This window comes from Azolla caroliniana, unplaced genomic scaffold (genome assembly GCF_043228905.1).
Source record: "Azolla caroliniana isolate FFs.n. ecotype wild unplaced genomic scaffold, voAzoCaro1.0.p SCAF_5, whole genome shotgun sequence".
NCBI classification, from domain to species: Eukaryota; Viridiplantae; Streptophyta; class Polypodiopsida; order Salviniales; family Salviniaceae; genus Azolla; species Azolla caroliniana.
The window spans coordinates 4,664,682-4,682,594 of NW_028230440.1; the positions used below are offsets into that span (position 1 = coordinate 4,664,682).

A 17,913-nucleotide genomic window follows, 5' to 3' on the forward strand; every position below is an offset into this window, starting at 1 on the left:
GTATTCACCTTGGTGCCTATTTTTAACACATTTTCTCAACTATAAAATTCAAGGTTCATTTAGAAAGATAGTAACATTAACACTTACCTACCAAAACACATTGTTGATCAGACCACTTTCTATTTACAGCTCATTAGTCCTAAATCAAAGGTGTCTTACATCTGACATTGGTAATTTAATACATTTATGGCTGATCATCAAATGCCATGGATACTACTCAATCAAATTTGACATATTATTCATCATTTTCTTCTTTTTGATGATTTTAAGTGATGAGAAGAAACAATGAATGTAGCAAAAATATATTTTCTTATATATTGTTACTTGTAATACATGCACTAACACTACTTTTTGTTCACCAGAAGACTCAAATTTCACAAAAACTCTCCATTAATTTGACTTTTACATAGTTTATTTAAATATTTATTTGACAAATGAATTGTAGATAAACAAAAACCACCATTAGGAGGCAATTGAAGTTCTTCCAACTCTTGATTACACTGTTTGTTACATGCAGAAACAATCTGAGTAAAATTCTCACTAAGGCCGAGTGATGTTAGCAACACGAACTTGTATTGGTTTCTGTATGGACGGAAAACATTATCCATGCAGTACATTGAGCTAAATAATATTGATTTGAGTGACCATTTAAATGAATTGAAAAAACTTACCAGCTTTCATATTAGATTGAAATGTTTGTTTTAAGGGAACAACCTATAAAAATTAATAAAGAACGATCTTGTATATGGGATCTCGAATCCTGTTGTAGTCATATTTTTCTTTGAGTAGATGAAGCATAAGAGGAAGGTAAATGTGCATAAGAATATGAGAATATCTATCCTCACATGGACCCGTCCAAACAGTGTCTGCCATTTCAATTTTTTTATCAAAACATTTGTCTCGCTATGGCGAGTTAATTTATCAGCTTTGACAACAGGGGAGCTTATAATCTCATCTAAAGAAACTTGAGCACAATCCTTGAAGGATGTGGAAGGTTCATCCAGATGCGTGATAAGCATGGAGGGGCCAAGCATACACATGTTTCTTTCGACCAAGGGGGACGGAATTCGTGCCGAAGAAACTATGGAATGTTTCAAAGGTTGATCGATGATGTGCGAGGCTTGATGGAATGAGCTCATGGAGTCCTCGACTTGATCTCTAGCGAGGCAGGGTTCGGACAAAAAGAAGGAATGTTTAATGGTGTCTGGGAGACGGGGGTGCATAAGGCTCGAGAAGAGCGGGAGAGGAGCCAATCGGTCGATCGATTCCATCTGTTCAAGTATCGAGAAGTAGTGCGAAGAACCATTTTGGACATCAAAACACTCCACTGAGTGTCGGGTGGGATGGTCATTATGATGATACCCTGCATGGTCATCCAAAACATGTGTGGTACTATCCTGGAATCTGTTGGGTCCTTCGGGCAGTTCATGGAGGGGAAGAGGGGTCTTGGCTCTAGGGGTAGAACTTACGAAGTCGGTCGATTTGTCAGTGTCGGTAGATTTAGTGTAATTCTGGAGGGTTGTAACAGCACTAGGATTGCTATCACTGGCAGTAGTATTCCTCGAGGGTCTCTTAGATTTAGAGGATGATGATAAAGAGGAGAACATGAAGAAGCCAGAGATGGCTAAGATTGTAGCAACCCCAATTGGGACAGCATATTTCTTCACTAAACCTTCAATTAAGGCACAATTAATCCCTTCTTTCATGATGGATTCATCAATTCTACTACTAGTATCTGATGATGGTGGTGCCTGTGACGATGACGATGACAATGATGGTGATTGTGATGATCCTTCAATCAATGAGTGGTTAGCATTACTAGTATAATGATTATGATCAGAGGTTCTTGTTAATATGGGGTCCATTATCTTATTCAGATTGTTGGGTGCTCTCGACATTCCATCCATGGATGGCCACACGGAGGGCCAATTCTGGGCTCTTTTGGCTTTTCTTTTCGATCGTTCTTTCTGTGAAAGTCTCTGGAGATGAGTTTTTGATTGTAGAATCTGTGGGTTTTGGCAAGTGGGTCGCTTGCCACCATCCGCAAAACAGAGAAATAAGAAGAAAGAAAAAGCTCAAATACCCTGCTGCTGCTTGTGCTTTTTCTCTTGGCGTTTCTGTTTTGCTTTTCTGGCCTCTTTTGCTTTTTTGAGAGAGAGAAGATTTGGTGAGACGCACAAGACCTTTTTCCAACCGTCAACCGTCATATGATTAAAAAGTAAAGGTCATAAATTACGCAAATTTGGCCACTAATTATAGTGTGAATCTAATATTAATAGCATTAAGGCTAAGGCAGGGTGAAAGCAATTATAATGTGAATCTAATGAATAGCATTAAGGCCAAGGCAGGGAAAAAGCAATTATAATGTGAATCTAATTACTAGCATTAAGGCTAAGGCAGGGGAAAGCAAATGCAGCCCGCGAACTCCCGAGTGCAACCCGAGTTTCGTTTATTCTTCAGGAACTTCATTGGCCAAAACACACCAAAACTATTGCTTGCTTAATCATGCATTTCATGTGTTCTAACTTGCACCCATCTTGCAAGTAATGGTACATGTGAAAAGCAATAATGATTATCTAAATCACTGTTTTAACTGAGATGATAGTTTCCACATTTCAAAGGTCAGCAAATGATTTATTGAACTTGGGAACTTGTTGAAAGTACTTGCTGAACTTTAAACACCTCACCATTCAAAGCTATTTGCATGTAACATTTGCAAGACAGATTCAACAAGCAACATAGATTCAAAGGAAATATTTGTAATTTACTCACTGAAAACCAAATGCATTTTACTTGTGCTAATAGGCAAGCTTTGACGTCACCAAAAACTTTGGCTAAATATTGACGCGACATAATTCATAAGCCTGCTTAAAGGTTGGTCTCTATCCACGAGCATGTTAATGATTGGTTTGTAGAAGGTAAGGGGCAAGAAGGCAAAAGACTAAAGAGTCAACACAATATTAGGTAAATTTACATTGCATTGGATACGTTAATATGAAACCAAATAATGTGACCAAGTTATCTCGTCAGGAGATCATGTGGATGGATCCTCTATGAGTGATGCATCTTTCAAGAAACACAATGTTAGAAAAGAATTCAATACAGTTTCAAGACAGCCATAAATGTCCGACCACATTTGATGCTTCTATTTACACGAGGACTAAGCTTAATCATCAACTTTTCCTAAATTACAATATCTGGCCGTTGTTCCTACATAACAGTCAAGTCATCCGTTCATAATGTGCATACTATGAATTGCATCAAAGAACACTTCATGCACATCATCAATTACGCACAAAAAAAGCAAAATAGAACTTTGCCATACACACAAATTTGATGAGGAAATATACTCTATAGCAATGGGTAATGATACAGCTTTATATCTTTTTGGATGGTGAAGATTTCATGGAAATTTTGAAAACAAGGAAAAATATCTATACAAATTTTGACATGACTCAACTGAGGACATTTATAGCTTTCTGTGCTGGATGAGTGAGAGACTAGGTAAGTAACTAAAACATCATCCCCCATTGGATCAATTAGAGAGATAATGTTAGAACAACTACAGGCATCTCTTCCAAAAACAAAAATAAAAACAAATGAGCAAAAAACATGATGGATTCTCTTTTAAGATTTTTCATTGTTAACATCCTTGCTAGTAGCACGAAAAAGACCCAATCCCCATCGTTGACCAAATGCTTCTAAGGTTCCAATGTTTTGTGTTTCAGCTTTTGTTGTCGCTACTGTTGATGACGATTGTGGTACAGAACTTTGAGGGATATTGGCATCCTTATTTTGAGTTGAATGAAAAGCTTCTTTTGGTAAATGAGACACTGGTAGAGGCACCTTATCATTTTCTACATTCTCATGTTCTCCACTAGCTTGAGGATCACTGATTTGAAGTGACATAGCTATTGCTTCCATGAGCATCTACACACACATTTGTTACAATATCAAATGATAACTCTAAAAGAAGTGTGAAAGTGTGTCGAAACAACACATTAGTTCCTAGAGGCCATAATGGGTCATCATTAGTCCAGATTGACACAAAAACAAGCCAAAGAATATTTCCCATTTAACAAGATTCCAGTATAAATTTTAAAATATGATTTTTATCACTTCTTCCCATATGATCTGTTTGAATTCCTTCAATACCTTATTATAGAAATACTCACAATAAAAAGAAGAAACAAGAACAGCACACTATTTACCCTTTCTTCATCTTCAGCTGTTGATGGGATGTTGGCAAAATTATATTCTAAAGATGCAGATGATGAAGTCTGATGATCTACATCACCATTGAATTGACTGGATGATGTCATTGTCGAGCGTTCCTCATTGTTTCCACGAATCTGAAGAATTTACATATTTGCACTTAATTAACATAAACACAGAATTCAATCTATAAAATCGAAATGGATTTATCACGAGTGAAACTTTCTCCTTGATAACTAAGTAAATAAATATTATATATATCAAGGAAATCCTGTAGTGATGCATTCAACTGTTTGACCTGGAGATTCGATGACCCAGAAGGTTTGTCGTCAATGTTCTCTTTGCTTAGAAGCTTTGACATATCTCCTTGCAAGTCTCCAAGATCTGAAGGAACCTACATAATGCAAAATATATATTTATTAAACAACACGAAACTTAAAAGAAACGCATAATAAACACATTGCGGACATGAATAAAATAAGCATGTGTTTACCTCAGTACGGCTCATGTGCCATCCTAAAGCATCCTCCATTAGATCTGGTTCAAGTCCTATTTATATTGAATTTTTTGAAGTACATCAATAATTAGAATTCAGTAAATACCCCACGTGCACAATCAAATTCATTAATACAATGTGGCCTAGTTGGAAATCCAAAGTGATCACATCTACATGTTTGCAAATTCTCCTTAATATCCATTATAAACCTAGTCTCCAATCCATGCCTATAAAATGCAGTCACATGTATTCACACTCTACAACTTACTATTTTCAAAATAAACATGTTAAAAAGTAACACACTAATAAATTAGCCATCTTTTCTCATAAAAAGAAATATGCCCACTTGGTCTTGGTGAGTAAACGATACAGAAATATATAAATGACATAGAGACTTGCCTGCAATATGTGGAGAAAATGAAGGTTGCATTGCCCTCATGACATCAAACCATATGTTCTGTACAAAAATATAAAATTCAGGAATGCAAACAAAATGTAAAAAGTATTAAAGTAACTAGCTTCCAAACTCCATGAAAAACTGACGACAATCATTATACATATTGACAGGGTGCCAGTAGCACAAATTTCCCACATATAAGTAGCTGCTGTTATGAAGAAAAAACACATCCATTGCCAATTGTGGGACTTTCTACAGAGTCCTTCAGCAAGTTTTGGATTCAACAGTTGGAATAATCCAAAATTCACTCTAATCAGTACGAAAGAGGCTTCCATTGGGGAGGTTTTGGAGTTTCTTGGTTTTTGGGAAAAAGGTTATAACTTTCACAGCACATAAATGCTGGTGTTCTAACATCCTCTCACTAAGATCTTTCCAGTGATATCATATGGTAGGGTTTTGGTAACATCTACTTAACCTTTAAGAGGCATGGATAAAGAAGTGCAAAACATTGTTTCCTAAGTTAAAAGGAATGCTGCCTGGAAGTAGGTTAACTCTTGTACTTTGAGACGTTTCATGGGTAGGCTTCACATTCATGATCTGCCAAGTTTCTGCCCCACATTAGTTTTGTCCCTTTATGTAAGCTAAAAAGTTTAAAATTGGCCTCCCCAAACCATAACTACACAAATGACACGGCATTTCTTAGATGGCCCATTCTTTAATCAAAAAGTTTTATAATGATTACATAACATTTTATGTTGTACTTAATCCTTTAAAGAGCATTTGGGTTTCAAAGACAGTATTTTGCTTGCCACAAATATTGACCATAGAAAATTAGGTTATTATTCATACTGTAACATGCACTTGGTCAATGTATAGTGTTTTCAGGCACATTAGACACATTACCAAAATCACTAACAGAACCTTTTCAGGCTCAATTTGATGTTAGAATTCACATTATTAGCACATCCCATAGATGATAAAGCATATAAATGACCTCCTCCACATCATCAACACCATAATACGCCCCTGGTGCAACGTCGGCAACCATCCCCTCAGGTGGCTGAAGGATATTGTGGAAGAAAATATTAATGGAATCATAGTAGAATCTAGGCCTTGGAGAATTGTGGTCACCCTCAAATTTGATAATGTTCTTGTCACCCTGTTAGCATAGAAAACATATGACTACATATATTACAAAATCACCACATTGAAATAGTCTAGCTTGTCCATTTGCCTATTTCTGATGACATATGTATACACATACATACAATTTGCCTAATGGAGAAAGATAACATACCATATAAGCTTCATAGATAAGATCAGAGTGGTGTGGCTGAATAAAGGAATCCTCTGTTGCATGTCCAAACAGTGCTGGAATGAATGATCGTTTTGCCACCTGTAGTGAGCACAAAACCTTCAGGAACAATTGTATACTTATCCCTCAGCATCAGCATCAGAATGAGTATATTTTCTGTTATAAGTCTCATAAAATGTGACAGTGGAATCACCCATGGAGAGAGATTCACCTTGACCATTGGGTTAAACATTTGAATATGCTTATTACAACTTTTCTGACCATCACTCTCATTCACAGTATATACTTAAGAAAACATTCTTGAAAACAATGATTATTATCATCATCGATTAGGGCTTGTAGAAAAGAACTGCACAGAAGAACAAGTGCTACAAAAGTCTTACAAATGAAAGTGCACCTAAAGATTAGACCTAGCTCCTTGTTTCTTTAAAATTATGTCCATGTTGTTATCACATCCCATTCACATAATATAACTCTTGTTCGTTGATCAATGTCCCTTAACATTCTCCAATGCATAAGAAAAAACCTAGCACACATCGTCTCAATATTAAAAGACTGATATAATGAGGTATCCGGAATAAAATTATCCTTTCTAGATCTTCAATCTGATCACATCGTCATATATGTTGTTTCATACCCTAGGTTTCATCTGGTCATGTTACTTCACGTCTATCTTATGGTTGGTTGTCTTATTAATATCTTAGAAAGATCCAATGTCTTTCAGTATTATCAACATTGTTTTTCGGCAGCAACATTCACCATAATGGTTCTCCTGTTATCTTGGGAAATTACCAAATCTAGGAGGCAATGATTAAGATATAAGCATGCCAACAAATAAAACTATAGATTGAACTACAACGGTGTTAGTGACAAGTAGCCCCAACATATTGGATTATGTTTGAGAAGTGTTGAAAAGATTGTAATGAAGTGATTATTTGCTTAAACTAACCTGGACAGCATCAAGATCCATGATGTCGAACCGAGCTTTCTTTTGGATGACTTTGCGCATGTATTGTATAGCAACTTTCAACTGAAATAGCAAGCAAATATAATGATATAAATAGCAAAGTTGAAGCTACAACAGCCAATTGAAACTGCCGATATAGAATTATGAAAACTGATAGTCATAACTCAGCTGTAAAAAAAGGTTGTCTTTAATGTCACATATTCTAATCAGAAGGTGCATTATACCGTGAACTTTGGAAGCCGAACCTTGTACACATCAACCAGTTCCATCATCAAATCAACCAAGTTGGAAAAGGGACTATCTAGAACCATGCCTGCAATAGAAGGATCCTCTGCACCATAGAGGAGGCTGAAAGCACAATCCATACGTTCTCAGAGAAATCATAGCAAATGTCCATCTTAGCTAACAATGTGCGTAAAAATAAAAAACTCTAGTACCCTTGTACCATGTCACAGCACCCATTGAGCGACCCCAAAGTCCGATGCAAGAGATTCTTTTGTCAGTACGTAAATGCTCCACAACAGCATTCAAGTCAGCCTTCTGTAAAATAAAAAGATACTTAAAACCTAAGGAATGCGAACATGAATACGTAGAGATATTCGACAGTATATGTGTATACTAAAGTTAGTTAAAACTCCATAAAGATGAAGTCAATAAAATAAATGCATCTATAACCTCATTCCACCCAAGAGTTACATACTCTCCTTCTGAAAGACCCGATCCAGAAAAATCAAGACTGAAAACAGTTATATTGGACGGAAGGAGGATAACTGCAGCTTCACTAGCATCACCACGGCATCCACTGTGCAGAGAGAAAATTTGGTAACTCATTTTAGAATCTACAATTTGAGTTCATCAGATATTCTTAGAGAGTCAATCGAAAAATTAACTCCATGCAACCTGGTTTGCATTTAAAAATAACTGAAATACTCTAAAAGTACAATGCTGAAATGACTTTGATTTCATTTCATTTAAATAACCTTAACATTCTGATTATATAAGCACACTGCAGGCGGAGAGTTGGAGATATACCGAGGATGAAATAGGTGCACAGTGCACAATGAAACATATGCACTACAATGGATTTGGCTAAGAATATTGTGGTAAACATACAAACGAGAAGCCTAAGTAAAATAGACAAAATTGAACGTTTTGTATATTATTTAGATTCATAAAAGTTTCAATCTTAACTTAAACCCTTGACTAATAGTCTCCTTTATTGGACTCCTTTTGCAGCCAGTAAGGATGTTTGATTAGAGGTGGTTCTCACTATACGCCATAGGCAACGTGATAACAGGGTGAAGGGGGGGCAGCATGACCCATGGGGTCACCAACTGTTACATTTTTTTCTCATTCGCCTTAAAGGTGCAGGATTTTAAAACGGTAGAACAAAAATTAAATTTAAAACATGAAATGAAAAACTAAGCTAGAAATTTCAATGTTTCAACCTTCCATGAATTTAGTTACCTGGAGTAGAGAGGAAAGAGCATGCATAATGTTGTTGGTGATATTTCTGTCTTCATTATGAGTTCATGAAAGATAGTACAATATTGTAGGAAATCCTAAAAATCATGCCTATATATCCTCCTATACGAGCCATTCCAAAGTGATATGGTTTTCTGTTTCTCGCACATTGACGCAACAAGGTCACATACTCTCTTTCTGCTCAATATCCAGCCGAAGGGTGGATTTCACCATCTTGGGCATGAGTGGGTAGATGTGAGCTTCAGCATCAGCAAACCACTCTCAATAAATTTCGCATTATTAGTAGTAATGTAGCTGCAATTCCATTCAAACTTAGACCTATGTTGGGTTTTTCTAAATTTCGTATGGAAAGTTTACAATGTGGTTGAGTAATGCATTGACTCATATTCATTTGTCCATTTCTTTCCTTTAAATGCACATCCAAAAATTCAACATGCCATCTTTCAATATTCTAGGATGTCTTACACCCAATTGAATAAAAGAAAATTGCTTTCGCTGTTTTTCTGTGGTAAGAAACCAAGAACGATATATTAAATTTTCGAAAAGACCATAATGACTTGTGAAGTCATTATGGTTTGTTGTGGATCCTGTTGGCATCAGCAAGTCCAGGACAGAGAAAATAGCCCTACCTGACAGGTGTACCGCTACCTGTCTCTATTCATGTGTTATCAGTGTGTTGCCTAATGTATTTTTATCTCCCTCATTCAGTTTGATGCAGCAGATATATTCTACCTACTATTCAAAGAACCTAAGGTGCGTTTGATACCATTTCATACGGTTTGATAAACAGGATTAATTTGTGGGAGTATTGATGCCCTTGCACACTAAAGAACCCAGCTTAAATATAATTTTTATTCCTTCTCTCATTCACATGCATTCAATCACATGAATTTTTAAGCAGTGACATGACACAGATGAATGCACCCAAAGACTAAAACTGAAAGAAAAGAAGAAATAAACCTGTTTCCATGGCAATATATTACACATGGCAATGGCTTCTCTTCAATCATTGGAATGGGCATGTAATGACTACATTCCAACTTATACCCATGTTTGTTTGTAACCTGATACATATGATAGCATTTAGTAAAAAGATTTGAATCAACATTTCTATGACTAAAGCATCATACAAGAGACTCAAAACATGATCAATCCATATAAATACTGTCATATTTGATATTCTTTTAAGTTTGTAATATAGCATAAACAGAGGAATAGAATGTAACAAGGGAAATAGTGAGCACCTGCAAATCTTCTCGTTTATATCGCCGCCCTTTCAATGTAAATTCGGGTTGGAGAAGATCAGTGGATGGATTATATTCAGCCCTATAATACCACAGATTAACCACTTTAGCAAAGTAACTATTAGATACGTCAAAAAAGCAGCCATAGCTTAGCACAGATGAAAGAATTATACAAATTCTTTGTTTGTTCTGTGATCCTAAATTATTAGATAAGAATAACATACCAGTTCAGTGAAAGGATACACTGCAAAGTTTGGAATACATATAAGAAAACTGAGACAGGTATTACATCACATTGAAACTCAAAGTTACTGGCAATGGGATGCAAGTTTGTCTCAAAATAAGGGTCTCCATTACCGATGCTAGTAATTGGACCACATATGTATTCATTCAGGGATAATATCTCATCCCACAAAAAAGACTCAAGAATATATCCAAATAAAACCTTCTCATTATTATAAGCAGCAATGTATCAAAATGCACGTTTACACCAGAGGATGCCCATTCACAGAACTTGGTTTCCCAGTATCCATTTATACCTCCTGCAAACTCTAAAGGACCATCAACCATCCAACATTGTCTAAACTCAAGGAGGTAAAGATAAGGATGTATGGAACTTATTGCATGCACTTATGACATGAAGCAGTGAAAGCAGATCAAGAACTTTCTACACGCCAATCAAGCCTCCTCATATTTAAGCTAAGGCACACGAACTGATGGGCAGTAGGGATCTCCTCACCATCACATCATCAGAGGAAATCTCCACCTCGCAGGCCCTATAAAAAGGAGCCAAGGAAGTGTTAAAAAGACGACCAAGATGAGGCCAAAGGCATACTGCAATAGGGTGTGACCATGTACGATGTATGGTGAATTCAGGATAATAAAACTCATCCTTGTGTCAGCCATTCCATGTCTGTTAAGGGAGAGCAAGCTTTGATGTCTGTTGAGAGAGAGGAAGTGAAGTATTGGCAGCACCCTCAAAGGGAGTTCCATGACTGTGCAGGTGTGAACAGCAATGGAATGTTATATTAACATCTTTAAAAAAGCCAAAGTGACCTATGAGACAAAGTTACATCCATGTCAATCTTATGAAAGTCTGGTAAAAGAAAGCAAAGATCAATTCTACTTAAACAGTGTGTATTCCCAATGTAACTAGGTTGTGGTCTAAGAAGATTGATATAGAAACCATGCATACAAGAAATGTGGATGATGCCATATGACATCGATGTCATCTCCAGTGGGACATCATGCTCAATCTCGGGCAATGACACCATGCATCCTTCAATATAGGCTGTGTCTTATATGTGGTAATCTGCACATCCACAGATGCCTGACGCGCGAGCAACATCCCTCTATTAGATGCTGACCAGGTTTGCTCTGATGTCTCTCGGCAAAACCTTCTAAAGGAGTCTATGATCTTCCTGTATACAGGCCCGGTCTAAGATCAATGATATGGGAAATATGCGTACAAGTAATGTCGATGCCATATGACATCAATGCCATCTCCACTGGTACATTGTGCTCAATCTTGGGCAATGATTTCGTGTATCCTTCAATGCAGGATGTTACTTCTATTTGGTAATCTGCATATCCTTGGATGCCTGGAGTGCGAGCAACATCTCTCTATGTGGTGCTGACCATGCTTGCTCTGATGTCTCATTGCACGGCATTCCAAAGGAGTCTATCATCTGCCTGTTTACAGGCCCTGCTGGCCTGTCGCTCTTCAGGAGAGACTCTAAAAGTCTACAGATCCTTTGTAGAAACAGCCCAAACCATCTCTGATCATAGAAGACCATCAATCAACAGAATAGTCTGAATCCCTCCCTGAAGATACAGTGGAAGTGGCCTCTCATAGAAAAGTATGCAGCAATATAGGTACTGCTTCTCAGACTTTGGCTCTGTATGGTATAACAGATATATCTTGTGCTGGGAAGGTATACCATTATACCTAACTATATCTATCTCCAACTGATGTGATGAGACGCTGCGCTGTCTAATGGTACATCTCAATCCATGAGACAGACGGACATTCATATATCCAGAACACAGTATAACTCAATCCTCAGTGATGCAGAGCAGATGATCTTGATAGAAAGGCCATCTTCATACCTAACTTCTGCATAGGTTTGATCCATGTCTGCCCAGTTTTTAGCTGCGTGAGATCTTGCTTGAATCTACTATCTTGTGCAGAAGAATGTAGAGAAAGCAAGTGACTCTACGAACCCTCTGGAGATTCTGCTATAAGCACAATAATATCATCCACATATAACAAGTATCCAAGTACCCACCATCTGAACATCTCTACTCTTGTTGCAATATATATAGTCAGAGGTATTGTCCATACAGAACCAAAAGAATGTTGAGAGAGTGCATATCCCTGTTTCACTCCAATAATGGAATGAACAGACTCTGAAAATCCCTCTGAAGTCTGTACTCTGCCTACTACTTTCCATTAAGGTGCCAATGTGCCACCGTGCCATGATCCCATTGAACCATCAGAGTTCTTGAGGAACTCCCAAATCCAATCTCACTGTAGGGACTATGTTGAAAGTTTTGTGGAAATCCACAAAGCAACAGAAAATCCATACACTGTAGCCTCAGCCCTCCCCAACGGTAGCTCTTATTGCAAATATATCATCCCTCAGCTCCAAGACCCCCATTCTCTGACCATCGCCTAAACTTTCGCTTGAGTAAGGATGCATACAACTTGGCCAAAGATTGACTAAACATAGTAGCCTGATACTTAATCGTCACGGCAGGGTCTCCAGACTTGAGAAAAGGCACCATCATGTTGATACAAGATTCTAGAAATCCCTCATTTCTCTCATGAATATAAAGGCCAATTGCTCTGCAAACATGTCTCAGGCATGTATAAAATGTTCTGCAGCTAAACCACCATGATCTTGCCCATTCCTGTTTGCATCTGTCAAATATCCAACTTCACTGCAGTATAGTGCACTGATGAATATAGGAGATATGACAACTCCGGTATGTCATATAAGTAGTTGCATAGTCTCCGCATATATCTGGGGAGGTGATAGATGGAGATGGAGAGTGTTCTCTCATGAGTTTCCATACATCTTGAATCTCGACTCATTAATTACAGGTACATATCTTTCACCAACTTAGCTTGAAAGACCCTCTTCTTCCTAGGAATGTGACAATGAAAGACAATACATCACTGGCCATGGGTAGTGACACCTGAGATCACCAGATCACCTCTCTCTTCAGCCTGCCTCTCGTGTCTCTACACTCATCATCATACAATGTGATCTGCAGCATTATTATTCAATGTGATATCCCTGCGACATAAGTATGTGGAAAAGTTGTGCCACAGCTGAATGTAGAATCTGAGCCAAAATCTGTCAACTCAGTGTAAGATCATTGGGGATCGCCCCCATCAAGAAGTTTATAGATCTCTCTCATGCACACCCCATCTGCCTCTCTGCAGAAAGGATATCTCAGATGGAGGTGTAAATGTTGTTGAAGTAGACTAGTGGTGTACTTAAAGTCTATTATAAAGGATAAGAGTGCATAATCCACTGCTACACCACTGGGCTTGGGCAACATCTAGAGTCATGTATACAAGGCACAAGAGAGATAGAGCAAGAACTTAATCCATTGTGCTAATGTCATGCCTAGGATAAAAGCAAGTAAAGTCATTACTTTGTGGATATCTGCCGAGACCTTTCAAAATGGTCAATCGATGTTCAAATCTCATCTCTAAAATATGTCTACCTTCAAAATCTGCATATCTCTGAATCAAACCCAGCTTTGTTTACTCGAGTTCTTGCAACATCTCCTCTGAAGTATTAAGAAAAGAGGCTTGAAAGTATGCTGTCCTAGCACTGAAGACTCCCAGGAAGATCATGTCTCCAAATATTGGGAACTCCCAAATATACTCATCTAAAATCAGGGAGGTGTGAGCAATAATATACAGTGACGTGTCGCAGTCTGTCCTCGTCTGCTCTCAGTCTATCCCACATGTATATATTTCTTTTCTCTTGGACTTGATTCTTGCTATAAAATGATCATCCATTTCCACCTAACCTCTTTTCTACATTGTACCAACTGGGCAAACAGAATCATAATCGTTTTTCAGATTTTCTTAGTTTTCAAAATTTAGGGTTTCAATAGGAATTGAAATTGTTTACACCCACTGCTTCACACTAATGCGGATTAAGACTTTTGATGCAGCCTCCTGTCCATATTTAAAAGATCTTTCCCAACTTTGGGAAGACTATTGCAGCCATTACTAAGATGGTCGTTTCATTTTCCAGCCCATGAAATATTGGCTTTTCTTATCATAAGGTGGATTTTCCTTTAACGCTATCGATGCATCGAATAAAATCATAGAAACCTAGAATAATAACAATGAGGATCTTCATTCAATTATATGCAACATTCTTTTCAATCAGCGAGAATAATTGTCCTTGGCAATGGGTAGGTGAAGGGCAAACTCCAGCATTTGTCACAAGACAATAATCCATGAGTCTACTTGATCATCATTATCAGTGTTTCCCATGTGGGATGGGTTTCCAATATGCACCAACAGACAAATTTCAAATTGGTTCACATCTTTTTTCAGCATAATAAATAATGGCAATATGGATTTATCTTCCATGTATCTTTTTCAGCATAATGAATAGTATGGATTTATCTTCCACGTGACATCTTCATATATCCATGGTATTGAGTGATCAGTAATTACGTATCTCCTTCATGATTTCAAAGATGCATATATAGGCTTTCAACCTAGATATTGAACCTTCATATGCCAAGAGTCCAATCCAGCTAACTTGTCTCTCATTGGATTGTAATCGACATAGGTTCTCTCTGACCTCATACATGAATATTTAAACTTGGAGGAAGGTTAGATTATAATGTTTCCAAAAATTGAAAGTACAATTTTTTCTACTATACATCTAGTTCAAGAATGGAGTTTTAGCTGAGATCAAGGATCCTTGATACTGTCTATTTGTTTCAATGATATATACTCAAAGAAACGTAAATATGGATGAACATATCATGTGATTATCTTTATTCCACCTAATGCCATAGATGAACTGATGAAACAAAAACAATGTAGCAAGCATCAATGAATTTCTATTTAGCGATTATCTTTATTTCACCTAATGCCATATATGAGCTGATGAAACAAAAACAATGTACCAAGCATAAGTGAATCTATCATGTTATTATCTTCTTTTAGACAAACCCATCTGATTATTTATTACAGAGAAACAAAAACATATGCACATTTGAAAGAAAAATGAATTACAAATTCTATAACAAAGGAGAAAGGGTGAAATATGAAGGAAATGAACCTGGGCGGACGAATGACAAAACTCACAAGCTGATCCATGGTTTAGAAGAAGAGAATTAAAAAAAAATCCTCTGCACGAAAAATCTCCCTTTCACAGAAAACTCCTCTTTGTTTCATAAACTGAAGAGAGATGGGAAAATCTGAAGGTTTTCTCGTAACACGAAGCAAAGAGCAAACCCACCATCATAACCGAATGAAGGAAAGAAAGAAACTTGTGATGAAGGAAAGAGAAATGAAGAAAGAAAGAAAGAGAAGGTGAAAAATGAAGCAAAAAAAAAAAAAGAGGGAAGGGAAAAGGTGTGTGAATTTTTACTGTGTCCGGGTAGAGAAGATGAAAGAAAGACAGGCAAGAAGCTAACAAAGGGGAAGGAGGAACAGGGGAAGAAGGTTCATGGATAATGAAGAGTATTAGGTTTGACTTGAAAAAGGAAGGAAGGAAGAACAGGGGAAAGGACCAAATGGGAAGGCAATTGGGAGATCTTCATTAGGTTTGACTCTAAATAATGCAGCAATAAAAAGCTTTGTTTCTGTTTTTGAGATGCCCAAATGCCCCAAACTAGAGGGTGTCCAGGATTGATTTGAACCATGGTGGGTTGTTGGATAGGAATGAATTAAAAGAGAGAGAGTTATGGGCAAAAACAAGCATAGTTCAATCTTTCCATGTGCTCCACCTACATGCTTCCTAATTAGCCACTTCACGCGCCCAACCTTTTCGGCATGATGTATCGGTTATTACCATTCGGTCTCGTCTCTTTGTCCCTGTCGTTGCACCTGTTATTAGTACGTGAGGTAGATGTGATGTAATTACTATTTACAAAAGTGGGGTTGTTCTTTGGAAGGGTTTCAATACAAGGTCTTTTTTAAGTATCTTAATCTCGACCATTTCTCTTTATTGTAAGGATCATCCCTTTCTTTCTATTGGATGCATCGCTTTCTAGGGGTATATACAGTGGGGAAGTCTTTGAAGGGTGTTCATATAGGGTCATTTAAACAATACTCAACCAATAACCTTGACTAGTTATCTTACGGATTGTCCCTTCTTTCAATTGGACACATTGCTTTCTAGGGTTATATACAATAGTGGAGAAGTCTTTGAAGGGTTGTCCCTATAGGCGCTTTTAAAGGGTACTCATCTCAACCAATAATCTCGATTTTAAGGATTGTCTCTTTCTTTCTATCAGATGCATGACTTTTCTAGGTTTTTCTCTACAGGACAACCTCACCGACGAATACCAATGAGAAACCATTAAGGAATATGTAATTTTTAATCATTTAGATTATTATTATTAGTGATCAATGAAGCATTCCCCTTATCTTTGAGTTTGTTACCAAAATATTAACAAACAAATTCCAACAAAGGAAATATGTTTGTATTCGTTTCTCTTCAAGAGAATGCTTGTAAATGCTTCATATGAACCAAACGTTGGTTCTATAACTCTGCCTATTGGTTCATGGAAAAGAAACACACCTATAAGGGATAGAAGATGGAATCACCCCCCTTGTGTTAAAAAATCAACACCATCATCATTCACAACCAGTAATGTGCCATGTAAGCCATTCCTATACATCGAGTCTTTATACAACATGCCTCAACATAAGCAATTTGATACCACTACAAATACTTTGAGCAAGTTGGGAAAGTATTTCAATTGAGTTTCTTGTCAAAATGTGTATGACTCTTAGAAGCCAAGACATTGTTTGGGTTGTATATGAACATTATGAGGTGAGTGAGCTTCAAACTAGTGTCACAAATTCATCAACCATTTTTTGTCTAGAGTGCTCAAAAAGTGAGTTGGGTGTTGTCATATTGTATACCTAATCATCATGCCAACAAATGAGCAAAGCAAAAGTGTATCATATGTATCGGACAAACATGTGTGTGCATATTTTATCGAACAATGAAGGTTATTTTCTCCTCTTGATTTCATGCATCATAATAAACATGCTTTGACATAGTAATATGCTAACATATGGCTTCCAACTATTTTTGTTGAGCATGGTGAGATTGTGTAAATAACAATTCTCCATTTATATTAGTTCACATATGACCATGTGACCATACATCATGAACCAAACAACATCATATGTGCCCCTCATGGGTTTCATCCTATCTAGTATCCACTATTTGAATTAGAGCTTTTCCATAAATGTTTTTATGCCATGGTCTCATATGATACATTGACATGTTTAGAGGTGTTAATTCATTTCATGATCTTCTAAGTACACAACCAATAAACATGGCATTTTCGTAAGGAATATCATTATTCTATCTCATCAATAAGCCAACATTATATTTCTGAATATATAGATTTACAAGGTTATAAACTTCAAGTGTAAAATGTCATAATGCATCTATATTCACTTTTATTGTACGCGGCATGCCTGAATACATGATACAAAAAAGAAACATTGTATATTTTGGAGAACAATTATGCATGCGCACATGATGTACACAAGGAACTTTCTAT

At 37.0% G+C, this 17,913-nt stretch overlaps 1 protein-coding gene across 2 annotated transcripts; it reads right to left on the reverse strand.

Annotated features, from left to right (window-relative positions):
* Positions 1-3,332: 3,332 nt before the first annotated feature.
* On the reverse strand, positions 3,333-15,684 carry LOC147863801 (uncharacterized). Of its 2 annotated transcripts, none has more exons than XM_087319933.1 (14): positions 15,447-15,684; positions 10,120-10,201; positions 9,836-9,939; positions 8,066-8,192; positions 7,836-7,927; positions 7,615-7,738; positions 7,373-7,453; positions 6,406-6,504; positions 6,103-6,267; positions 5,111-5,168; positions 4,709-4,764; positions 4,514-4,609; positions 4,212-4,352; positions 3,333-3,930 (listed from the first exon to the last, which is right to left on the reverse strand). In XM_087319933.1, the coding sequence occupies exons 1-14, from the start codon at positions 15,482-15,484 to the stop codon at positions 3,628-3,630; spliced, it is 1,566 nt and encodes a 521-aa protein (XP_087176059.1). In that variant the 5' UTR covers positions 15,485-15,684; the 3' UTR covers positions 3,333-3,627. The 2 variants fall into 2 exon arrangements, with proteins under 2 accessions (XP_087176059.1, XP_087176058.1); XM_087319932.1 differs by having other exon boundaries at positions 7,836-7,930; positions 15,447-15,683.
* Between the last annotated feature and the right edge of the window lie 2,229 nt (positions 15,685-17,913).